The 26256-nt window shown below is 44.2% G+C and overlaps 1 protein-coding gene across 1 annotated transcript in view; it reads right to left on the bottom strand.

Moving 5' to 3' along the window:
- Positions 1-1801: 1801 nt before the first annotated feature.
- SYNRG (synergin gamma) overlaps positions 1802-26256 on the bottom strand; it is an 88455-nt gene continuing 64000 nt past the window's right edge. The window contains exons 14-21 of the mRNA XM_087883452.1: positions 23135-23728; positions 21880-22025; positions 19132-19185; positions 16039-16135; positions 15032-15180; positions 12641-12751; positions 6940-6975; positions 1802-4370 (exon numbers count right to left, since the gene is read on the bottom strand). Of these exons, the coding sequence (XP_087739578.1) occupies positions 4239-4370; positions 6940-6975; positions 12641-12751; positions 15032-15180; positions 16039-16135; positions 19132-19185; positions 21880-22025; positions 23135-23728 (1319 nt within the window). The 3' untranslated portion in view covers positions 1802-4238. The remainder of the gene's footprint in view (positions 4371-6939; positions 6976-12640; positions 12752-15031; positions 15181-16038; positions 16136-19131; positions 19186-21879; positions 22026-23134; positions 23729-26256) is intronic.

Here is a 26256-nt window from a genome sequence, read left to right as displayed (position 1 = left end):
CAGGAAACACAGAACTGGGGGTGGAAAAAAAACAAGCACTCACCGTAGTTCAATTGGGGGTCTTTTGCTTCCTTCACCCCAAAAGTGGGGGGGGGGTGCCTGTTTAAGCAAAATAATTTTGTAAAAGTACAACAACAGATGCTGGGTTTAAGAAACAAAACAAAAGGAAACCAAGCCACTCTTCTCCCAGCTGCAAACCTGGATCTGAAGCAAGGCAAAAAAAAGAAAGAAAGAAAGAAAAGGGAGCAGTAATGAAATCTGCAAAAACACCGTAACCTTGGATACAGTTTCCAAGGACACAGGGGTGGAAGGATTGAGGGGGGGAGGCTTGGCTAGCAAAGCAAGTGAATGAGGGAAGCTGCGTTAATAGACGAGGCCTGGTCCAATGCAACAGCTTGAAGAAAAAAATTGAGTTTTTTTTTTTTTTTGCAATCTCCCCCAAAAAAGGAAGGTGTTTTGTTTCTATTACATTCATCACCTTTCTTTTTTTTCCCCATTCTTGTTTTTCTTTGGGAGATGTTTTGCTACGAATCATGGAAGCGAGTTGGCAAGTTTTATCTCTCGGTTACCTGTATGGGACCACCACAGTTTCAATAAATGTGTCTGTTAATTCAATTGGAACATTCCAGGTCTTGTTGCCATCTCTTTTGTTCATACAGGCCATAAATTGGGTTAATGCTTTTCAATCTTGGGCATTTTAAGGTGGTGGACTTCAATTCCCAGAATTCCCCAGCAAGCCATGGCTGGCTAGGGAATTCTGGGAGTTGAAGTCCACCCATCTTAAAGTGCCCAAGTTTGAAAAAAACAAACACACACTGAGGAAATTTTCAGTCCTTGCTAGAAATCAAAGACCTTATTAAAACAGCCTTATTATTGATCATCGCAGCTACGATTCAAACCAGCTTCACCTTTTCTCTGTTACAGAGAAATGCTCTTCTGGGGGAAATAAATGCATTTATTGCAACCCCTTCCTTCCCCCATTAGCTGCAAATTGGTACATTTCAGTAAACCTGGAGCTATTATTTTTTTTCCCCTGGCTGGAATATAAGCTGGTTAGATCTGCCGACTCCCGAACTCAAAAGAGGCTTCACCGTTTCCCTCAGCATTCTGAAGGCCCATCTTTCTCACCTGAGCGAACCTGTCAGGATGTAGTCGTGAATGCCTTGAAGGGGTGGGGTGGGATGTTGGCTCAGTGGCAATAATTTCGGAGGACTGCTTGTCCTACAGAGCCAAGCAAGGATCTGAGTCACCAAATTTGATTAGAAAGATGGATGATCAATTCCACCTAGGGCGGGCTTTATTATTTTCAGTCTCCAAGGGTGGTTATGGGTGATGGCGGGGATGTGGTTTCATCACTGAGGGGGAGGGAGCTGAGGGTTGACATTTTGGGCCACGGGAGGCAGGAGAGATTTGCTTTGAGATTTTGCAGAAAGCTTGTGTTTTGGGTCTACATCAGTGGTGGGTTTCTACTGGTTTGCCCCAGTTTGAGCAAACTGGTATCAGTGGCAGGAGGCTCCACCCACCCGCCTGGAAGTCATCATGGATGCTCTGCGCGCTTGCGGTTCTGAACCGGTAGCGAAAGTAAGTGAAACCCACTACTGGTCTATATCATTGTCTTGCAATCTTGGCGGCTTAAAGATGGGGGGGACTTCAGCTCCCAGAATCCCCCAGCCAGCCTTGCTTGAAGCCCACCCATCTTCAAGCTGCTGTGGTTGAGAAACACTGGTCTAATATACCGAGAAGTTGATCATACTCTGCAGAGATTTATCAAAGTGAAGCAATGCTCAATGATGTGACCTTAAGGAGAATAAGGGTTTTATTACACAAAAGATGGCGTCCTTTTTACTTTGGGAAATGTGGTAAGGGCCACCACAGGAGGAGGACCCCAGATGCCAGATGAGAAGCCTGTAGCCTGAATGCAAACCCCAAGAGGCTTAGAGAACCTGTATCTCTAACCAAGCCTGGTAAATATCCGTATCAATGAACTGAAGAAAGAGATTCTTGATCGGGTTATGGTGAGTATAGGAAGGAAGGAAGGAAGGAAGGAAGGAAGGAAGGAAGGAAGGAAGAAAAGGAAAGGAAGGAAAAGAGGAAAGGAAGGCAAGAAAAAAGGAAAGGAAGAGAAAAGAAAGGAAGGAAAGGAAGAAAAAGGGGAAGGAAAAAGAAAGGGAGGGAAGGAAGGAAAAAAGGAAGAAAGAAAAAGAAAGGAAGGAAGGAAGGAAGCAAAAGAAGCAGGGAGAGAGAAGGAAAGTAAAACAGTATTGCAGGGGTGAATGAAATCACATGCTGCAATCTCTTCCTGCCTTCCTACTTGCTCGTTTGACTTTTCCTGTTTTTATAACCTGTGGGGGTAGTGTGTATGTGTATGTGTGGGGGGGCGGGGTGGGGTGGGGGGAGATATCTTTGATTGCCAGGCCTTTGCTCTGAAGCACTGCACTGGGGATACCTAGACTTGCACCTGGTCAACCATTCCAGGGGTCTCTCCTAAAAGTCTCCTGCACCTTGAGAGGTCTGTCCGCCATGCACCAACACAAGAGGCTGTTTCTGCAAATTCTATTCTCAAGCTGGGAGAAAAGCAGCCCTCCTGGGACACGGCGGGAGGGCTCTTTCAGACCCACCTGCAGAGAAAACTCCCACCAAGCAGAGAATAGGAAAAAAATAATCAGAGTGGCAAACTGCGGTAGCAAGATTAACGTTGAGCTGGGCCGGTGCATGTTTTGGGTCAAGGGAGAACACTGTCTAGTTTGCCAGCTATGACTTCACGTCAAACAGAGAAGAAGAAAGAGGCAGAGTTTATCTCTGACCAAACATCTCGGGATCAAAAGCATTTTCAACCTGTAAAGCTCATTTCTAATCAGGGAGCGTGAGTCATGGTCCAGGGGCTATAATTACCATCATTAAGCCTGACGGTTTGAAAAAAACAGGCTCTGTTCAAACTGCTGTGGCTGACAAGCTGAAAAGAGGGAAGGCGAAAAAGAGGCTGTGTGTTGTTGTTTTGCACAGCCGCACCCCCCTCCTTCCCCCCTTTGACCAGTCCTGTCTCAGTGGCAATCAAAATACCAACTTCTGCTTAGAAGTGGAGCAAAGAGGCCTCCAGGATCTGATGGTTCTTCAAAAGATTTTCCATCACAATAGGTTTGCAGGATGAGTGCTCTCTGCTAATTCTCTTTGGCCACTAACAAACCTGTACAGTGTTAGTGCCATTAAAAAGAAAACATGTCACTGGAACAGAGGTGTGTGAAACCTTGTCAGCTTGAAGACTTCTGAACTTCAACTCCCAGAATTCCCCAGCCAGCTGGGGAATTCTGGGAGTTGAAGTCCAGAAGTCTTCAAGCTGACAAGGTTCCACGCTCCTGAAGTAGAAGGTTCTCTGCTTCCACTATTCGCTTTTCCCATTTGCGCTTTTTCTACTGTAAAACCATGAGGCCAACTGAAAAGACTGCGTGGTAATCAATGTAAACTCGTTTGAAAATGTCAGGACCTTTTTATGGCCTGCCTGTGCCCCAAAAAAGCAATAGTTCTGAAAAAGAGTTTTAAGGTTGGAAGGACATATTTGCATTCAGTCAAATATAACTGGGTTTCTTCATCTAACTTGGGTGTGTGTGTGTGTGTGTGTCTTGATTGGGTGGGGAGAGACTGGTACAGATGGGGATGAAAAGGCGTGTCAGCACAGGTGTTTATGTCCATTTGGGGGGATTTCTTTAAAAGGGATCATTTTAGGTCGAGCAATGATAAATTTTGTAGGAAACCTACCAAGTGGAGAGTGTTTTCGGGAGAAAATGAAGGAAAAGCCACGGGGGGTTATTTTAAAAGGAGGTGCATGCTAAAAACAAACGAAGCCTCATTCTTTCGGGCCTTGGAAATGTTTGAAACCCAAGTTACTCCTTTGGGGAAACTATCATGCGCTTCGACAAAAAAGCACATCAGCACTTGGCCACATCTGGAAAGGCGGCATGAGTCCAGTTCTGCTCAAGAAGGCATTTGTGCCTTAGTGCAAAATCCCCTCAAAAATATCAGGGTGTATCGCCAAATCCTTGCCAAGGTGAGGCTCTTGCAGATTAAAAATGTACCAGTGGCATTTACCCTTCACAGGAGAACAGCTAGTTTAGGATGAATATTTTCGAAGTGCCCGAAAGCACCAGCACCGTTGCACGTTGGCTTCTCAAGAGCCTAGTTTCCTCCCTCCCTCTGGGAATTGCTCCCTTGTGAAGGCCAAAGGCTGGCCAAGAACAGTCTGCTTAAAGGAGGTCAGGCAACAGAAGGCCTGGAGGTTTGGGCTCCACGCAATTGATCCAGAAGTTAGCACAGCTGGCGTGATATTGATGCCCTCCGTAAGCAAGCTTGAAGCTGTCCGTCGCAGAGTTGAAGGCCTAGAGAGAAAGGGAAGCAAGAACATGACGTGAGAAACACCTTGTGGTGTGTTTGTTATCTTTGACCTCGAAGGAAGGGAGGGTTGACTGCTTTGGGGCACCAAATGTGCTTTCCAAACTTCCTATCAGGTGCTTTTGAGAAAGGGGTCTAATCATGGCCACTTCCAGATATGTAAACTTCAAATCCCAGAATTCCACAGCTAGGGTAGCCATTGGTGAGAATGATGGGAGTTGTAGGCCACACGTCTTCGAAGTGGCCAAGGGTTTGGAAAAGGTTGGTCTAATTGGGTTCCAAATTGCAGTGGCCCGTAATCCAAGATGAATCTAGAGATGCTGTATTAAAGGCAGGTTGTCCTCGATTGACGACGATTTATCAACCGTTCGAAAGTTACAACGGCACTGAAAAAGGTGACTTACAACCCAGTTCTCGCGGTGAACGACTGTGGCAGCCTCTCCACAATCATGTGATCCAAATCCGGGTGCTTGGCAACCCACATGGATTTACAGGCGGTGGCAGTGTCCTGGGAGGGTGGAATGAGGTCAAATAAGCTACCAGACAGGAATTTCTTCCCGCTGACTCTAAACCGGGGGGGGGGTGGGGTCAAACTCGATTTCATTGAGGGCCGCATCAGGGTTGTGTTTGACCTGGGGGGCCAGGGTGGGCATGGCCAGCTCGATGTCACTCGTGTTGGGGGCGCCTGTGGGGGCCCCAGAGCCGTGCCAGTGAAAATGGGCTCCTAAGTTCTGTTTCCGGCTGCCACGTGGCCCTCCCGAGCTCCGTTTTCGCTGGCAGAGGCGCTGCAGGCCGGTCCTTCGCTGTTCCCAGGATGGCCCCCGGGCCAGATCTAAGCACCACATGGGCCGGATTTGGCCCACAGGCCTTGAGTTTGATACCTCTGCTCTCATCGCTGCCCTGCAATTTTTTCTTGGTGTCAGGCAAAAGTCTTTCCATTTCTATAGTTTTCCACACACAATTTTAGCCTTGCTGACTAGTCCACCATGCAAGGCCTACTTTCATAATCCTGACAAGAGCAGGATATTGTTATTATTGATTGCCCGGTTATCTATTCTCTGCCAAAATGGAACGAGAGCAGAAAAACTGGTGGAATGCCTCAGGGTCGGGTGAATAAGTATGTCCAGGTACTGGGACTTTGAATCTAGGTTCTAGGGACAGGTAGTCCTCGACTTACAATCAACATTTCCACGGCTAAGTGAGGGAAGCAGTCATTAAGTGAGTTTTGCCCCATTTTACGACCTTTCTTGCCACGGTTCTTAAGTGAATCAGGTGCAAGTGTTAAGTTAGTAACACTTAAGGGTTGTTAAGTGAAGCTGGCTTCCCCACTTACTTTGCTCGCAAGAGGGTTGCAAAAGGGGATTGCATGACCCCAGGACAGTGCAACTTTCATTAATACATGCCATAAGTAAAGGTAAAGGTTCTCCTCACACATATGTGCTAATCGTTCTAGGGGGCAGTGCTCATCTCTGTTTCAAAGCCAAAGAGCTAGTGCTGTCCGAAGACGTCTCCATGGTCATGTGGCCGACATGACTAAACGCCAAAGGCTCACAGAACACTGTTACCTTCCCACCAAAGGTGGTCCCTATTTTTTCTACTTGCATTTTTTTACGTGCTTTCGAACTGCTAGGTTGGCAGAAGCTGGGACAAGTCACGGGAGCTCACCCCATTACACGGCACTAGGGATTCGAACTGCTGAACTGCCGACCTTTCGATCGGCAAGCTCAACGTCTTATACACTGAGCCACCGCGTCCCTTTCAATACACGCCATATGTGTGTGCAAAAGTTGGATCACGTGATCACGGGAATGGTCGTCAGAATGAAAAATGGTCATAAGTCACTTTATTTCAGCATCGTTGTAACTTTGAACGGTCACTAAATGAATGGCTGTAAGTCAAGGACTTCCTGTAGACCAACGGTAAATCTACCATAACTTCAAACGGTTGCTGAGTGACCAATTGTAAGACGAGGACTACCCAAAAGGGCAACAGTGCAAGAACAAGGTACTGAGAATCTAAATCAGGGGTCCTCAAACTTGGCAGCTTTAAGACTTGTGGACTTCAACTCCCAGAATTCTCCAGCGAACATAGCTGGAGAATTCTGGGAGTTGAAGTCCACAAGTCTTAAAGCTGCCAAGTTTGAGGACCTCTGATTTAGATCCTTAAAAAAGAAACCAAAAAAGAGTCGAAAAGTTCTATCCACCCTTCTCTGGCTTGTAAGGAGCCACCACGGAGTTCAGAAATTCTTTAGAATAGACCCAGAAGAACCAATAATACAGACTACAGGACAACTGACAACTCAACAGTCACCACACGAGGGACACCAGCACAAAGCAAGCGACTCACAAAGCAACCAGCATGCGGACAAAGACCAAGAGGAAGGAGGTCCTTCGACTTGGGTAGTGCGGTGTTAGTCGATTAAAATCAAAAGGTTAGCGGGGGGAAAAAATGGGGGGGGTGTCACAGAGATTGTGGTTGGAGAACAATGGCCCAAAAGCTATGCCAACATAGTGGTGAGGGGAGGAAAAAAACCAGACAAGGTTTGTGAATTCGTACTTCTCTAGGGTGTTCTTCCAGGGGCATTTCTTCTTTCTGAAAACAATGTCGAAACCAAAAGAAAGGTCAGCAACGCCATAGCCCAAAACACAGGAGCTGGGTTCTCTGCTCCATGCCGTGACCCTTCATCCCACCGATGGTTCGAGATTTGGAGGTTGCCAACCTATGCCTCCTTCCATCCTGCCATGCTAAGCGGATACGCTAAGTCTATCCTAATCTCCGTGGATGTCAGCTTCATCCTACAATCACTGAGGAAATCGCACAGCCTCCATTTAGAATAGAATGGAATGGAATGGAATAGAAAATATGGAATAGAATGGAATGGAATGGAATGGAATGGAATGGAATGGAATAGAATAGAATAGAATAGAATAGAATAGAATAGAATAGAATAGAAAATATGGAATGGAATGGAATGGAATGGAATAGAATAGAATAGAATAGAATAGAATAGAATAGAATAGAATAGAATAGAATAGAATAGAATAGAATAGAATAGAAAATATGGAATGGAATGGAATGGAATAGAATAGAAAATATGGAATAGAATGGAATGGAATGGAATGGAATGGAATGGAATGGAATAGAATAGAATAGAATAGAATAGAATAGAATAGAATATATGGAATGGAATGGAATGGAATGGAATGGAATGGAATGGAATAGAATAGAATAGAATAGAATAGAATAGAATAGAATAGAATAGAATAGAATAGAATAGAATAGAAAATATGGAATGGAATGGAATGGAATGGAATAGAATAGAATAGAATAGAATAGAATAGAATAGAATAGAATAGAATAGAATAGAATAGAATAGAATAGAATAGAAAATATGGAATGGAATGGAATGGAATAGAATAGAAAATATGGAATGGAATGGAATGGAATAGAATGGAATATAAGAATAGAATATTAGAATATTAGAATATTAGAATATTAGAATAGAATAGAATAGAATGGAATGGAATGGAATAGAATAGAATAGAATAGAATAGAATAGAATAGAATAGAATAGAATAGAATAGAATAGAATAGAATAGAATAGAATAGAATAGAATAGAATAGAATAGAATAGAATAGAATAGAATAACTGGAAGGGACCTTGGAGGTCTTCTAGTCCAACCCCCTGCCTTCCAACACTGGAAATTTTCTGAGAAAGTCGTCCCTATGTGGAATTTCTGTAAATAAATAAATAAATCCTTCCCATTCTACAACACTTCTAAGATCATCTAACCAGTGAAAGGTTTGCTGTAACTTGGCTAGTTTGAAAGAAATGCCTGATGTCTCAAAGGACAAATTTGACAAGGCTTGTCAGAGTAATCTCATTTCATGGTTTAGTCAGATAACATCAGTGGTGGGTTGCCCCCGGTTCCGACCGGTTTGCAAGATCCGGTAGTAAAACCGGCCACCACCCTGGATGTCATCATCAGCGAACCAGTAGTAAAGGTAAGTAGAACCAGGGTGGATTTGATTTAAATTGAGTTGATTTAAATCACAATTTAAATCATGATTTAAATCACTAGTAAAAAGGCTTGATTTAAATCAACTCGATTTAAATCATAATTTTTAAAGAGCAACTGTCATCTCTGCTACTCCTTTGACCCACTGTTGACTCACCGATAGTCCCAGTGTTGCAGAATATACAGCCTCATGCTACATGACTAAGCTCCATTTCATGCTGAATAAACTAAATTATTTATGTATCTTAAATAGAAAACTATCTTACGATAGATTTTTACCCCAAAAGTTTTTTATTAAAATAAATTCGATAAAAATCAAAAAAATCCGATTTAAATCAAAAAAATCTGATTTTTTTGATTTTTTTTAAAAAAATCATTGATTTTTATCCACCCTGAGTAGAACCCACCCCTGGATAACATCCTAAAATACAATGGTGGGAAAGCTGTGAACATAATATACCTTGACTTAGCAATTCATTTGACAAAGAACCTTAAAACATTCACATTAGCAAGATACTTAAGTATATGGGTTAGAAGGCAAGGCTGTTAAGTCAGGGTTCCCCAACCCCTTGGGCTGTGGACTGCCTGTTGGGAACCGGGGCACGGAAGCGGGGGGCGAGCTCATGAAGCTTCATTTGCACATGCGTGGGATCTAGGCTGTGTGTGTAAAACCATCCGCGCCAGTGGTGGGATGCTGCCGGTTTAACAACTGGTTCGGTGATCATGCACTTCGCATGCAGAGTTTTACAAATAGTAACTTTCTGTGTTACCACTTGGGAGTAACACAGCTGAGGCACGGCAGAGTGCGCCAATCAGCTGAGAAGATAAAGGTAAGTGAAGCGCAGGGGCAGGCCGACCTGATTGTCAGAGCGAACTGGTTCGCTCCTAGCTGATTGTTGGAGCTACCGGTTCACCCGAACCGGTCTGAACCGGTCGAATCCCACCCCTGATCCCTGTCCAACCCCATCGTTGCTGCCCGTCTGTGGATCCAGAAAGATTATTAGGGACCACTGTATTAAGTGATTCCATAGCTGCCTTGAAAATCATGGTCCAGAAAGTTAGAAAGAGGGGAAAGAAGGGAGGGAAAGGAAGGGGAAGTAGAGAAGATGAAGGAGAGGAGGAAAGAAGAAAGTAGAAAAGGATAGAAGAAGGCAGGGAAGGGAAAGAGAGAAGGAGGAGGAGAAGGATTGTTGTAAAATAAGGGAGAAGAAAGGGTAGAAGAGCAACCCCAAATATAATGAAAAAGAATTTGTTTTTCTTTAGAAAATATATGTATATGTGGGATTAATTATGGATAAGAAAATGTACATTTACAATATATTTATAAGAAATAAAATAAAAAAACTTTTTTCAAAAAAAAGAAAGAAAAGAAAATCATGGTCCAAAAGAATTTTTAATTGTTCCTTGTGAAACTAGAAGTGATTTAAAGATTGGGCTACGAGGTTCAATCCTGGATCTGCTACTTTACAAAATGTTCAATAATGACTTGAAAGAAAAGATGGAGCGAATGCTTAATCTAACTGCAGAAATTGGGTAGGTTAACTACTATAATAGAAAACACAAATAGAATATTTGGAATATTCTATTTGTGGAATATTCTATTTGGGTATAATAGAATATACCCAAGGAGGGGTAATTACTATGAACTGATGCCCATAATCTCTAGCGGTTCACCCAAACCGGTCTGAACCGGTAGGATTTCACCCGATTGAAACTTCAACCTTGTGAACAGAAAATGTGAAGAGGGATGTACATGAAACAGGAATGTATTTTGGTTTGAACCCAAAAAGAAATAATATTCCAAATTTCTGCCAACTCTTTCGGATCTGTCATGGTTTGGCAGAAGCCATACTTGGGATGTTCTGGTTTTGATTGCAACAAAATCTGCGAAGTTTCTGACATGATTTTTTTTTAAATACGAGGCTGGGGCAAGGCTGATATGTAGGCCCCCTTTCCATGGCAGAGCCTGGGCTCCAGACTGGCCATCACGGACATTCTCCTAGCAGAGAATGGAAGGGTCCTTGGAGGTCTTCTAGTCCAACTCCCTGTTCAAGCAGGAACGGTTGTTCAATTTCTTCTTAAAAACCTCCAGTGTTGGAGCATTCACAACTTCTGGAGGCAAGTTGTTCCACTGATCAATTGTCAGGAAGTTTCTCCTTAGTTCTAGGTTGCTTTTCCCATTGATTAGTTTCCATCCATTGCTTCTTGCTCTGCCTTTGCTTTGCTTTCCCTTCTTTCTTTCCCGCTGCTGATATCCCATTAATTCTCACCAGCCTATCCGCTGCCTTGATCTTGCCACCATCCTGGTCTGCCATATCCTCGCCTCACTGTGATGGTCTCATCAGGAATTGAGAGGTCCTTGGTGCTACCTGAACCTGGTTGAGTACAAAGCTCAAAGAGCATCAAGGACCCCTCATTTCAACGCTGAGCTACAAATATTCTCCACTGCTGGTCAGTGGTGGGATGTGACCGGTTTAACTACCTGTTCGATGAGTGCTCGTGTGCCTAATGCGCTTGCGCGCAGCATTCAATCTACAGCAATTTGAAGCTCAGCTGCTTACCTTCTAAGGCAGCCCCTGTAAGTAGAACAGCGGAGGCGCAGAAATGAGCTGTGCCGCGCAAATCAGCTGAGCCAGAAAGAAGGAAATAAAGGACAGGATAGGGCGGGTGTGGGTGGGCGGGACCAGCTGATTGTTGGGAGTTACCGGTTCGCTTGAACCGGTCCGAACCGGCTGAATACCACCTCTGCTGCAGGTCATCAAGAATTACCAAATCAAGCTTCCAGTGTGGTATTTCCCACTGGCCTGTCTTTCCCTTCTATATTCATTCATTCGAATATTCATGAAATGAGTGGCCCTCATTTGAATGAATGAATGAATGAATGAATCAATCAATGGTATTTTATTTATCAAGTTGACAGGGCCATTCATTTCATGCAAGGTAATTTTGGACCATGTACAATAAAAGCAATGATTAAAATGGAAGAATCAGTTAAAATAAATACATAACATGAAGTAAAAACAACAATCTTTCTACTGCCTCTTCCCTTCTCTACCCTCACTTTTCTGCCAGCCATGGATTTTTATCCCCCCTTTTGCCTCCCTACAAACCACTTCTGCTCCAAATTCACATTTTGGCCTGTAACAAAAACCAAACATTCAAACATGCATATTTTGGTTTGTACACAGATCTTCCTGGATCAGCCGTTTGGGTACAGAAAGCTTTCTAAATCCCTAGAAATAGATATGTTTGGTTTTGAGCAATGATGGCCGAGGTAGTGGACTTGCAAAAGGATCATCTGGAAAAATGGAAAAAAACCCACGGTGGTGCAGTGGTTAGAGTGCAGTACTGCAGGCTACTTCTGCTGACTGCCAGCTGCCTGCAATTTGGCAGTTCAAATCTCACCAGGCTCAAGGTTGACTCAGCCTACCATCCTTCCGAGGTGGGTAAAATGAGGACCCAGATTGGCAATATGCGGACTCTCTAAATCGCTTAGAAAGGGCTGTAAAGCACTCTGAAGCGGTATCCAAGTTTGAGTGTGATTGCGAAAAGCCTGCAATCTGTTCTTCCAGAGTAAAGGACAAGGAATAATGGATCCAAGGTACAGAAAGGCAAATTCTGGTTGAATGTCAGGAAAAATTTCCTAACAGTAAGAAAGGTTTGATAGGGTCGTATTATTCTTATTAGGCTTGATGGCTTCAAGGTCTCTCTTCCAATGCTAGGATTCTCTGGCTGACTTTACACAACTGGCTGGTTACAACTCTAGCGGCTACAAAATTCACATAATCTGCTCCTCTGGGTTAGTGGAATACTTGCTTATGTTTTGGGTGGTTTAGCCTGGCCGTTTCATTAATTTAGTTTGCGGTATATTGTGCAAACCTTCAAAACCGGCTAATTCTACCACCAGTGTAATTTGTTTTGATTTATTTAAATTTATAAGCTAGTTGTATGAATGCAGTGCATGACCATATACTGTTCAATCTCTTATGACAGGAATCTCTTGGCCACTTTAAGATTTATGGACTTCAACTCCCAGAATTCCTTAGTCAGACATGCTGGCTGAGGAATTCTGGGAGTTGAAGTCCACAAGTCTTAAAAGTTACCAAGTTTGGAGTCCCCTGCCTTATAAAATGAGTATAAGTAAACAAAGAGGGGGAAAATAAAACCCGGACAGCAAAATTGTAAAGAGAGATTGCAGAGTGAGGAGAAGAAGAGATGAAAATGGCCGCTCTACTTGCCTTGCTCCTTGAGTTTACATTTAAGAGGCAGACCCCACAAGCCAGTTCCTGAGCATTTTTAATTCCTGGGCGAAGCATACAGGAGGAGAAATCCAATGAGTTTTCATCAGGCTGCAGGGGGAAAAGAGGAAAATTTTAACATTTCTCTGGGGAGCAAAGAAACAAGCCAATCAAACTTTTATTCTAGTACAGCCTCTTCTGCCTGGAAGCACCTTATGCAGGAACTGTGAGAGCTGGTTAGGTTTAGTGATTAAGACGCCAGGCTAAAACCTGGGAGTTCTAGTCCTGCCTTAATCATAAAAGCCAAACTAGGTGATTTTGGGTCAATCACTCACCTACAACCAGGGGTGAAATCCAGCAGGTTCTGACAGATTCTGGAGAACTGGTAGCGGAAATTTTGAGTAGTTCGGAGAACCAGCAAATACTACCTCTGGCTGGCCCCAAAGTGGGATGGGAATGGAGATTTTGCTATATCCTTCTCCCAGGGGTGGGGAGGGAATGGAGATTTTGCAGTATCCTTCCCCTGGACTGGGGTGGAAATGGAGATTTTGCAGTATCCTTCCCCTGCCACGCCCACCAAGCCACACCCACAGAACCGGCAGTAAAAAAATTTGGATTTCATCACTGCCCTCAACCCAATTCACCTCACAGGGTTTGTTGATGTAAGGAAAATAGGAAGAGGAGGGTGTGGTGGATATGTTTGCCACCTTAAGTTGTTTACAAAAATCATAAAGGTGGGAGATAAATAAATATAAATAAGTTCAAGTAGGAAGAGGCCTTGCTCATAACTTGCTCTTTTGACCTTGAACTGCCGAATTTAGTTTTAGAGAGGCCTGCACAGGAGTGGGCTTCAAAAATTTTAGCAAGGGGTTCTCTGCCTGGTTGCTCGGTAGGCATGGCCATGGTGGGCATGGCCTAGTCGGCCTCCTGCACCACGGCAGTGGGGGGGGGGTGTTTTTGTCCTTCCTGGGCTCTGGAGGCTTTCTTCGAGCCTCCAGGAGGGTGAAAACGGCCTCCCCAGGCTCCGGAGGCCCTCCGGAGGTCTGGCCCGAACTTCTGGTGGGCCTGTTTTTCGCCCTCCCCGAGCCTCTACACTCACCCTGCACTTACCTGCATCCAAAACAGGCTGTGTGGGGACTCCTGGGAGGGATGGGGTGGGTGGGGCCAGCCAGGAGTGGGATTTGGGGGTTCTCCGAACTGTACAGAATCTTAGCTAGAGGTTCTCCCAAACCCTCAGAAGCCCATCCCTGGACCTGCATATAAAGCAGATGTTCTTCCTTTGAACTTCCTTCCTTCATGAGGTGATACAGGTAGTCCTTGACTTACGACCACAATTAGGGCTGGAATTTCTGTCGTTAAGTCAGAGCTAAATTTTACAAAAATGTAAATGTCTTCTGTTGGTGTTTGTGGATGCGTTCTGCTAGCCTGTTTGTCCTACATAGTGGTTGTTGCAGTTCTTACAGTGTATGTTGTAAAACAGGGGTCTCCAAACTTGGCAACTTTACGACTTGTGGACTTCAACTCCCAGAATTCCTCAGCCAGCGCCTGCTGGCTGAGGAATTCTGGGAGTTGAAGTCCACAAGTCGTAAAGTTGCCAAGGTTAGAGACCCCTGTTGTAGAAGACTCCTGTTTTCTCCTCTGGGGTTGCTGGGTCTTTTGGTTTGAAGGGCTTTGAAGGCCAAGCCAGGTCCAAAAATGCCAGGGAATTTCTAGAAGCCTGGCACTCTGACAAATCAGCCATCAATAGACATATAGGGACACAAAATCGATGATGTCCTTTCTTATTTAGCTTTTACGAATAATAGGTACCCTGTCCTCCCAAATCAGTCCATTAAAAAAAAGGACACATGCGATTCTGACTTGAAAAAAAACTTTTCCACTAGGGAACATCAAAATTGAAAGATTGGACTAATAGATGTTTCAAACCAGAAGCCTAATGCTCCGGCCCAGTATTTCTTAGACTTGGTTCAGAGGTGGGTTTCAGCAGGTTCTGACCAGTTCTGGAGAACTGGTAGTGGAAATTTTGAGTAGTTCGGAGAACCGGTAGTAAAAATTCTGACTGGCCCCGCCACCATCTATTCTCTGCCAGCCAAGTCCCAGCTGATCAGGAGGAAATGGGGATTTTGCAGTAACCTTCTCTTGGAGTGAGAAAAGTTGCTAAGGTTGAGAAAGACTGGCTTAGATAATTAGATGAAATGTCCCGTCCAAGCGTTATCCAAGACCTTTCCCACTTAGTTGATCTGGAATTAGCCTCAGAAAGATATATGCTGCCACCTACACGCAGACGGTGATCATAATGGCTTAATGAAATGATAATGCAGATATAATCCAATTCAACCGTTCTTCTGGCCCCACCTATTTTCCTCTAGCAATTGTTCAAAAGCACCTTACCGTTAACGCTGCAAGGGACATGAATCCGATCAAGTTATTCCACACTTTATCGATATCCTTCAGGAGCAGTTGGAGTTTCTCACTGCAGACAGCGGTGGCTTTGATGCCCAGCTCCACTCGCTTGGTGACTCGATAAACTTCAACAACCCCTGGGAAGAATTTGAAAAAAAGAGCAAGAGACACTCCAAGAGGTCAAACGGGCAGTGGTGGGGCTCAAATAATTTAACAACCTGTTCTCTGCCCTAATGACAGGCTGGGTGGGCGTGGCCATGGTAGGCGTGCCCAGGGGGTGCGAGAGACAGCACTCGGCCTCCTTCCTGCCTCCTTTAAAACTTAGGTGGCCAAGGTGATGGCGGTGAAAAAGAGCCACAGAGATGAATAGGCAAGAGAAGCCCTATCTTTGCAGGGAGGGCTACTCTAGGACTTCATCTCTAGCATACGGAAGAGAAAGAAGCCAATCAACCCATTGTCAATGGAGATTCCCCTGTGCCTCGTTTTCATCCTCCATGGCCTCCTGCAGCACTCTGCTGGCCAAAAATGGGCCATTTTTCGGCCTGTTTTCGGGCGGCAGAGTGCTGCAGGAGGCCATGGAGGATGAAAACGAGGCGGGGGGGAGCTGCTCGTGGCCCGTTTTAGCCACCAGAGGCACCATGGGCCAGTCCTTTCATATTTCCAGACTGGCCCCGCTGGATTTAAGTGCCCTGCAGGACACATCCAACCCACAGGCCTTGGGTTTGACACCCCTGGTCTAAGTGCTATTGCTAGAAACTGGAAGTAAATGCCAAAAGCCGGCAAAAAAAGTCACAAATTGCGGTCGCATAACCGTGGGATGTTGCAAACGGACATAAAGGTGAGCCAGTTGCCAAGTGCCCCAAAATGCACGTGGGTATGGCAGATGTGTGTTTGGCAGTTGCAACTCCAAACCGTTCTTAAGCGACTGGTCATGAGTCGAGGACTACCTGAAATTGTATTGCTGAGATATGATATGAAATCAAATAAAATTATACCTAATAAATATTCCATGCCCTGCACAGACTGGATGACTTCAGTACATACAGATGAACTGCTGATTCCATTCAGGATGTCGTTCGCTTTCTTGATGACCTATTAAATGGAGAGGTTCATTTTAGCACAGGTGTGGCAAAGTTACACCTTCAGCTCAGGGGTGGGGTCTAAATTTTTTTACTACTGGTTCTGTGGGCGTGGCTTATTTTGTGGGCATGGCTTGATGGTCATGTGACAAACAATTCTTTAGGATTTAGCAGAGGTACTGATCTACCAGGCTTTTAACTGCTTGTAGAACCGTACCGGTCTACCCATTTGTTTTTGGAGCACACTGGTCTACCACCACACTGCCTTTTACCACTGATCAGCTGTAGGGTGGCTCTTTGAACCACCGTGCAAAAGTTTAAACAGTTTTTTCTGAGAGCATCAGAAACCGCTTTCAGGCAGCTTGGCCTCAGTTGCCAATCTACCACCACTGAGCAGTTTACAAGGAGTGGATCAGTTCTAGCCGATCAGTTGGGAGGCTTCTTGGCTTCTCAATTTAAAGCGACGGTGTCTTGTATTTTTTTCTTCTCTTCTTTGTCAAGTGAGCCCTGATTTTTTCCTTCTAGCCAACCAGCTAGGACTCGGGAGGCAGCGAATAGATTGGGGGCGGGGCCAGGCAGAGGTGGTATTTACCAGTTCTCCGAACTACTCAAAATTTCCACTACCAGTTTGCAAGAACTGGGGAGAACCGGTAGCAACCCCCCACTAATTCGGCTGCTGAATTCTGTCCAATTTTTATCCTACATGGCTTATTTTACATAAGATAGCGTATATTATTGTACTTTTCCCCAACTTTATAACAGTTGCAGAACTGTTCAGGTGACTCTCCATAACAACTTTATTGTCATTGTACGTGTATACACAGTATACCCATACAACGAAATTCATTTAACACCCAAAGACCAGGTCCAACACACATAAAAATCCCCAAACATCCCCCCCGCCCACCACCAATTCCCCACCCCTAAACCACCCAAACATCCACACAACAGACCAAGTAATGCTGTCCAACAAACTAATGTGCTGAAGCTGACCAGACTAAGGACGCTAGCCAGATGAATACCTGATAGGCAGATTTCCCTCCCCCCTATTTTCCTCCCCAAAAACTAACATGTGTTTTATACTCCGGTGCGTCTTATACTCCGAAAAATACGGTAAATGCCCATTTTTGGCAAAGATGTCCTAAAAAGTGGTCATATGAGCGTGAGACCAGGCAAATGGCTGTAAATTGCTGAACTTCAGAACTAGGTCATAAGTACCCTGAAGAGGTCAGTTGTAACTTTGAATGGTTGCTAAGCGATCATCCATAAATCAAGGGCTACCTATACTACTCTTATGCCCCTGGCTTTATGCCTTACGATAGAGGCCGCCAACCTTCTGGGCACCAGGGACTGGTTCCATGGAGAGAGGTTTTTCCGTGGACCGGAAAGGGCATGGATTTGTGTGCTGCCTGCATTCCATGGATGGGGCTTTGCTTGTTTGCCCGGCCCAGTTTCTGGCATGCCGCGGACCGATGCCGGTCCACGAAGTGGGGGTTGGGGACCCCTGCCTTAAGATCTCCCCACTTAAGGGATTTATACAATTGTTACAGATGTTATAACTATTATTGACCAGCAGGAGGCACTATATGTAGCTGGTTTCCAAAAATGTGTTGTATTGGGCTTCCCACTGGTTATTAGCAGTTGTAACATAGATATATCTGAAACAGAATAAGAGAGTTGGAAAGGACCAACTCTGATTTTCTAGTTCAACCCCCTGCCAAGCAGGAGATCTTATACCAGTGATGGCTAACCTTTTTGCCATCGCGTGCCAGGAGGGGGGGGCGGGGGCGGGTCGCACACACACGTGCCCACGCGCAACACCCTACCCCACCCCCCGCTCCTGGCACATGATGGCCTGGTAGGCCCGTTTTTCTTTCTTACCTGGTTCCAGATCCTCTCTATTTATCTGGGAAGGGCGAAAACAGCCTTTCTCACTCTCTCAGAGGCCCTCCAAAGGCCTGAAACGGCCCATTTCCCGACTCCCGGTGGGACAGGAAGTGACATTTTTTGCTGTCCCCAGCCACCAGAGCCTCTCTAGGAGTCTCTAGGAGCCTCTCTAGGAGTCTCTAGGAGCCTCTCTAGGAGTCTTTGGAGGCTAGGGACAGCAAAAAATGTCACTTCCTGTCCCACCGGGAGTCGGGAAATTTATTTATTTTATTTATTTATTTTATTAGCTTGATTTATATGCCGCCCTTCTCCGGAGATTTAGGGCAGCTTACAATGCTTTTAAGCAATAGCCTTCATACTTTTGTATATACCTGCTTAGTAGGGCTTTTGGCCCCTCCTAAGCGGTGTTCTTTTTTATACAAAGTCAGCTTATTGCCCCACAAACCGGGTCCTCATTTTACCTACCTCGAAAGGACAGCCTGTTTCCCTACTTCTGGTGGGCCCAGAAGGCCCGAAAATCAGCTGGCCGGTACACGCATGCGCCCCAGAGCTGAGCTAGCGTGCCCACTAATCACGCGTGCCATAGGTTCGCCATCACGGTCCTATACCATTTTCAGACAAATAGCTGTCCAATCTCTTCTTCTTTAAAACCTCCAGTGTTGGAGCACCCACAACTTCTGGTGGAAAGTCGTTCTACTGGTTAATTGTTCTAACTGTCAGGAAATTTCTCCTTAGTTCTAGGCTGTTTTTCTCCTTGATTAGTTTCTACCCATTGCTTCTTGTCCTGCCCTCAGGTGCTTTGGAGAATAGCTTGACTCCCTCTTCTTTGTGGCAACCCCTGAGATATTGGAACACTGCTATCATGTCTCCCCTAGTCCTTCTTTTCATTAAACTAGACATATCCAATTCCAGCAACCATTCTTTATATGTTTTAGCCTCCAGTCCCCTAATCATCTTTGCTGCTCTTCTCTTCACTCTTTTCAGAGTCTCAAAATCTTTTTTTATATTGTGGCGACAATATATGTGACAATATTCATATATGTGAATGCTTTCAAATCCACCAAGTAACACCTACATACAAGGAAAGGAAGTTATTCAGGTAGATGGTAGTCACCTACTTACCTGCAGCGCGCTCTCCAAGCATCTCTGCCATTCATAGGCATATCTCTCACTTTCCTAGTGGGAGAAAGGAAAAGAAACAATTTCTGCAAAAAAACCAACATGTGATTATGAGTGAATTTTTTTTCTGCATGGGATAGCCAAATTCAGATATTGGAAGATCATAAACTTTTCAAGTTCTCCTTCATCTATACCACAAAAGTGCATACAGTCAAGGCTATGGTTTTACCAGGTGCAATGTATGGCTGTGAAAGTTGGACCAAAGGAAAGGCTGAGCACCAAAGAATTGAGGCCTTTGGACTATGGTGCTGGAGAAGACTCCTGCAAGTCCCTCGGACTGCAAGGCCATCAAACCGGTCGGTCCTAGAAGAGATCAACCCTGACTGCTCTTTAGAAGGCCAGATCCTGAAGATGAAACTCAAATATTTTGGCCACCGAATGAGAAGAAAGGACTCTCTGGAGAAGAGCCTAATGCTGGGAAAGATTGAGGACAAAAGAAAAAGGCGATGACAGAGAACGAGTGGCTGGATGGAGTCACTGAAGCAGTTGGCATGAGATTAAATGAACTCCAGAGGATGGTAGAGGATAGGAAGGCCTGGAGGAATGTTGTCCATGGGGTCGCGATGGGTCGGACACGACTTCGCAACTAACAACAACAACTATACCACAACAGTTTGGGAAGTAAGACTGTGGGTTTGGATTATGAGATGGGATGCTCTGAATTATTTGTCATTTGTATTTCATGTTGTTCCTTGTACTCCTACTAAAATCTGGAATGAATTGGGCAGCATACAGATATGTTTGTAAGTCAGTGTTTCTGAAACTCAGGAAGTTTTAAATATGTATGGACTTCAACTCCCAGAATTCCCCAGCCAGAATCTGACTGGGGAATTCTGGGAATTGAAGTCCACAGATCTTAAAGTCACTGAAGCTGAGAAACATACTGTGGTAAGCTTAGGACCTGGTTATTTACGGGACCGCCTACTACCACCAACAGCCTCCCACCGACCAGTACACTCCCACAGAGAAGGGCTCCTCCAGGTGCCGTCGGCCAAACAATGTCGGCTGTCGGCCCCTAGGGGGAGAGCCTTCTCTGTGGGGGCACCGACGATCTGGAATGAGCTCCCCCCAGAGATACGGAGGATCCCGGATCTGCGCACCTTCCGCCGCGAGTTGAAGACGCTTTTATTTCATCAAGCGGGCCTCGCCTAAAGCTTCTCCCTTTTAAGTGTAAATTTTAAATTTTTAATGTATTTTAAAATTATGGGTATTTTAAATTATGGGTATTAATTCAGCCAAATTTATTTAATTCATTTTATTTGATTTTAAATTTTGTATATCTATGTGTTTTATTTCATGGCTGTACACCACCCTGAGTCCTTCGGGAGTAGGGCGGTATAGAAATTCAATAAATAATAATAATAATAATAATAATAATAATAATAATAATAATAATAATAATAATAAGCGAAGGAATCATTATGAAAGTTTGAGCGTATCAGGGAAACAAGGCAGCTACAACTCTGCCTCTATTTACAGACCCCTCGCATCCTGGACATAAATTGTTTCAACTCCTACCCTCGAAACGACGCTATAGAGCACTGCACACCAGAACAACTAGACACAAGGACAGTTTTTTCCCGAACGCCATCACTCTGCTAAACAAATAATTCACTCAACACTATCAAACTATTCACTAAATCCGCATTACTATTACTATTAATCTTCTCATCATTCCTATCACCCACACTTATGACTGTATGACTGTAACTTTGTTGCTTGTATCCTTACAATTTATATTGTTTCTTAGAATGTTTGATTGCTTATTTGTACCCTATGACTATCATTAAGTGATGTACCTTATGATTCTTGATGAATGTATCTCATCTTTTTATGTACACTGAGAGCATATGCACCAAAGACAAATTCCTTGTGTGTCCAATCACACTTGGCCAATAAAGAATCCTTCCTTTCTTTCTTTCTTTCTTTCTTTCTTTCTTTCTTTCTTTCTTTCTTTCTTTCTTTCTTTCTTTTTTCTTTCTTTCTTTTTCTTTCTATCTCATCTGTATCTATCTATCTATCTATCTATCTATCTATCTATCTATCTATCTATCTATCTTCTCTCTCATCTCTATCTATCTATCTATCTATCTATCTATCATCTCTCATATCTATCTATCTATCTATCTATCTATCTATCTATCTATCTATCTATCTATCTATCTATCTATCTATCTATCTATCATCTCTTTCATCTATATCTATCTATCTATCATCTCTCTCATATCTATCTATCTATCATCTCATCTATATCTATCTGTCTATCATCTCTCTCATCTATATCTATCTATCTATCTCTCATCTCTCATCTATATCTATCTATCTATCTATCTATCTATCTATATCTATCTCTCATCTATATCTATCTATCTATCTCATCTCTATCTATCTATCTATCTCATATCTATCTATCTATCTATCTATCTATCTATCTATCTATCTATCTATCTATCTATCTATCTATCATCTCTCATCTCTCTCTATCTCATATCTCTCTCTCTCTCTCTCATATCTCTCTCTCTATCTCATCTCTCTATCTCTCTATCTATCTATCTTTCAACAGCTCTCAATTGTGTCCACAAGGATTTTTACCTTACCTGCATTTGCAGTTTGGCACCTGCTGCTTAATCAAGCAATTGTTTTCAGCACAGGTGCCCCAAGTCACAACCCTTCGGTTGGTTCTCCCCTTACCTCTACTTCCCCAGTAAGATCTTTGTACTTGTCTCGGATGACTGGCAGGGAAGGCTTCTCGCTCAGGGTGTTTGATCGATCTCTAAAGGGCTGCTCCACAGGTGGCAGCGGTGAAGAGCCCAAACTTAGAGTCCTTTTGTGAGAACCTGGGAGGAAATATAGATATTAAAGGTGTGGTCAGGTCCATGAATACAGACTGTGCTCAACTTACAAGCGTTCGTTTAGTAACTGTTCGAAGTTACAATGGCAATGAAAAAAAAAGTGACTTACAGCATTATTCACACTTATGACTTATGATCAGAATTTGGATGCTTGTCAATTGTTTCATATTTATCATGGCTACAGTGTTCTGGAGCACCATTTGCCACATTCTGACAAGCAAAGTCAATGGGGAAGCCAGATTCACTTAACAGCAGTGTTATTAACTGAACAATTGAAGTGATTCACTTAACAACTGTCAGGGAAGGTCATAAAATGGGGCAAAACTCACTTAACAACTGTCTCCCTCGGCAACAGAAAGGTTGTGCTCAATTGCATTCACGAGAAAATGGCCTCCGGCCTTCAGCACGGGGTTGGACTAGAAAACCTCCAAGGACCCTTCCAGCCCTATGATTCTATGAAGCTCCATCGTTTTATTGCAACCTCTCACTTTAACTTCTGATCTGTGCCTGTCTGCCCAGAATTGCTGGAAAGTGAGCAGCCTTAGAAATCGAATCATAAAGAATTCCAGAGATATTCTGGATTTCTTCAATTCCCAGCACTAGGTGAGACTTAGAACCAACCACAAACTAACTACACAGGTAGTCCTCGACTTGCAACAGTTCATTTAGTGACTGTTTGAAGTTACAACGGCAGTGAAAAAAGTGACTTATGACCCAGTGGTGAAATCACTTCCAACACTGGAAGTTTTTAAGAAGATGTTGGATAACCATTTGCCTGAAGTGGTGTAGGGTTTCCTGCCTGGGCAGGGGGTTGGACTAGAAGACCTCCAAGGTCCCTTCCAACTATTCTATTCTATTCTATTCTATTCTATTCTATTCTATTCTATTCTATTCTATTCTATTCTATTCTATTCTATTCTATTCTTCTTATTCTATTCCGATTCTATATCGATTCTAATCTATTTTATTCTATTTTATTCTATTCCTATTCCTATTCCATCTTTTTGAAGACCTGCACCATTTTAGGGATTTCTTTTGTCGTAAGTTGAGGACTGCCTGTTAATTGCAACCACAATATCGGCGCAAATTCTCACCTTGAACAGAGAGGTCAAAGGTTGCCAGCTCGCTTTTGATCATTTCTTCGCTGGATTTCATTTTCCCTTGAGAAGTTGCCAATAAAAAGTCAAATTTGCTGATCTTTGGTTTTTCGCCCTGAAACTCTCCGAAGTCATCGAAAACGTCTTTCCCAGCTTCTGACGAGACGGGGGCGGAGTCAGCCTCTTGAGATCCGCCTGTGGGTGGTCTCTCACTTCCATTGTCCGGTGGTCGAGCAAACTCTCCAAAGTCTTCAACTTCGTCCTCGCTTTGGTCCATGGAATGAGGACTGGAACTTTGGAAGTTTGCAAACGATGAGAACTTCACGTCTTGGAGAGCATCCTCGTTCGCAAAGGTGGTCACCTTGGAAACGGTGGTCACAGTGATATTTTCGGAGCTGCCGAAAAAGGTCTCCTTCTTTTGGAGGACGGAGGTAGCTAAGGAGGCTTCGTTTCCTGCAGGAAGGGAGAAGGGGGTAGACCTTCTGCTCTGATAGACATCTTCTTTATCAGACCAGTCACAGCTTGGGAAGCTACTCAGAAGAGAGGCACTGCTATAAGTTCCAAAGGGGGCACCCTTCAAGTCCTCCAGATCTAAAAAGAGCAACAAACATCCAAAGAGTTAAGGAAGGGACGGGCGATCTTCTCACCAAACCTCTCACAAAAATCAAAGCCAAAGGAGGAGACAACATCTGGGGTAGGTGAAGTTGAGAAACCCAAGTTGCTCCTTTGACTCAAATATCAGAGGTCAGTTCCCAAATATTTCTATCGGTTCTGGAGAACCGATAGCAGAAATTTTGAGTAGTCTGGAGAACTGGTAAATACCACTTCTGACTGGCCCCGCCCCCATCTATTCTCTGCCTCCCGAGTCCCAGCTGATTGGGAGGAAATGGGGATTTTGCAGTAACCTTCCCCTGGAGTATGGTGGGAATGGAGATTTGACAGTATCCTTCCCCTGGAATAGGGTGGGAATGGAGATTTGACAGTATCCTTCCCCTGCCACGCCCATGCCACGCCCACCAAGCCATGTCATGCCCACTAAGCCACACCCACAGAACCGGTAGTAAAAAAATTTGAAACCCACCACTGATATTCCTCCACGCTCCCCGGCCAGAAATATGATGGGTAGCCTAAAGAAATTGATTCTTTCTTGTAGCAAGGGGATGAGAGAACGTATCCACCCAAGTGTCTATGGAGATACTCAGGTCATGGTTGTCCCAAAACTGCTTTTCCAAAAGGCAACTACCGATAGTTTCTTGGTTTTTGTTTTTTTTTTCTTTGAAAATGTTTCATTTCTTATCCAGTGGTGGGTTGCTACCGGTTTGCCCCGGTTCAGGCAAACCGGTAGCAGCAGTGGCATAAGGCTCCGCCCACCTGCCCGGATGTCATCAAATATGATCTGCGCATTTGTGCAGAAGCTTCTGCGCATACACAGGCATGGTGGGTGCGTGAGCGAACTGGTATCAAAGGTAAGTGAAACCCACCCCTGTTCTTATCCAAAAAGCAGTGAGAACAGAAGAAGCTTCTTGGATGAGAAGTGAAATGTTTTCAAAGAGAAAAAAAATCCCAAGAAAGTCTCGTTGCCTTTGGGATATCCACCCAAGGACGTTGCCCTGATTCTAACTTTGCCTTCCACTGGACTATGTGGTGCTCTGGCTTCAAGTACAGCAGTTCAGTGGTGGGTTGCTTCCGGTTTGCACCGGATCGGGCGAATTGGTAGCAGCGGTGGTGGGAGGCTCTGCGCGCCCACCCGGATGCTTCTATGCGTGCGCAGAAGCATTGCACGCCCCCGCCCACGAGCGAACCGGTAGCGACGGGTTTTGAAACCCGCTCCTGCAAGTTTCTGTCTGCCTTCTTTCCCCAGCTGTTGGATCACAGCTCCCATCACCCACAATTACCACCACCTCTATGTGCTGGCTGTGGTGATGAAAGTACAGTACAGGTAGTCCTCGACTTACGACCATAATCGAGCCCAAAATTTCTGTTGTTAAGTGAAAAATTCATTAAGTGAGTTCCCCCCCCCATCTTACAACCTTTCTTACCACAGTTGTTAAGCGAATCACTGCAATTGATATGTTAGCAACCCGGTTAAGTGAATCTGGTTTTCCCCATTGACTTTGCTTGTCAGAAGGTCGCAAAAAGAGGATCACGTAACCGTGGGACCCAGCAATGGTCATAAGTATGAAGTCTTCAGTTGCCAAGCATCTGAATTTTGATCACATGATCATGGGGATGCTACAAAGGTGGTAACTACGAAAAATGGTCATAAGTCACTTTTTTCAGTGCTGCTGTAACTCTGAACGGTGACTAAATGAACTGTTGTAAGTTGAGGACTACCTGTACAGTTATCCAACACTTCTGAACGTTGCTGAATTGGAATAAAGGTATCACTTCAAACATCTTCAATCAAGCCACGACAGCTAGTCGAATTTAGCAGTGTTAGACCTGATTAACAGAAGGATGGAATACTTAACAGGGCATCACAGATCTCTAGGCTAGACTGGGAAATGAATAAAAATATCCTGTAAGAAGTATCTATGGAGATTCTCAATCATCCAAGTCAAGGTTGCCCCAAAGGTGCTTTTCCAAAAGGCAACCGGATTGTAGGAGATGACCAGATTGAGCCCAAGGGAGGGGCCAAACATGTCATAAATCATGAGTTCCTTCGTGCATGCAAGATATCCAAGTCTAGCCCACCTTGAATGCCTTTCTTATCTCCCGCTCCTTTCTCTTGACTGTTAGTTGGCAAGATTCTTATAGAGAGCTTAAGCATGCAATAAATCTTGCACCTAAATAGTGCAAATGGATGTGGAGCCTTCTTGGAACTGCTGAAAGGACTGTGTTGTAAACAGGAGATAGGTGGTGTCGTATCCCTCTCCCTCAGTGGAGAGTGGGCTGTTCAATTTTAATGTAGATGGCCTCTTTGACCCCTCTTTCAAACCGTCTATCTCCTGTTCACAACACAGTCCTTTCAGCAGTTCCAAGAAGATTCCACATCCATTTACACTATTCGGATGACCCTGAGGGCACAGAGAAACCTCCAAGTGGCCGCAATGACTCTCAGAAAGAGGGATAACAACCAGATGTCTGCAAGGAATATAAATCCTTCCATCCTCCACCGT

This window comes from Pantherophis guttatus, chromosome 1 (assembly GCF_059756535.1).
Source record: "Pantherophis guttatus breed Tessera chromosome 1, ASM5975653v1, whole genome shotgun sequence".
NCBI classification, from domain to species: domain Eukaryota; kingdom Metazoa; phylum Chordata; class Lepidosauria; order Squamata; family Colubridae; genus Pantherophis; species Pantherophis guttatus.
The sequence above is the reverse complement of the archived record's forward strand: the minus strand, read 5'-3'. Positions and strand labels throughout refer to the sequence as shown.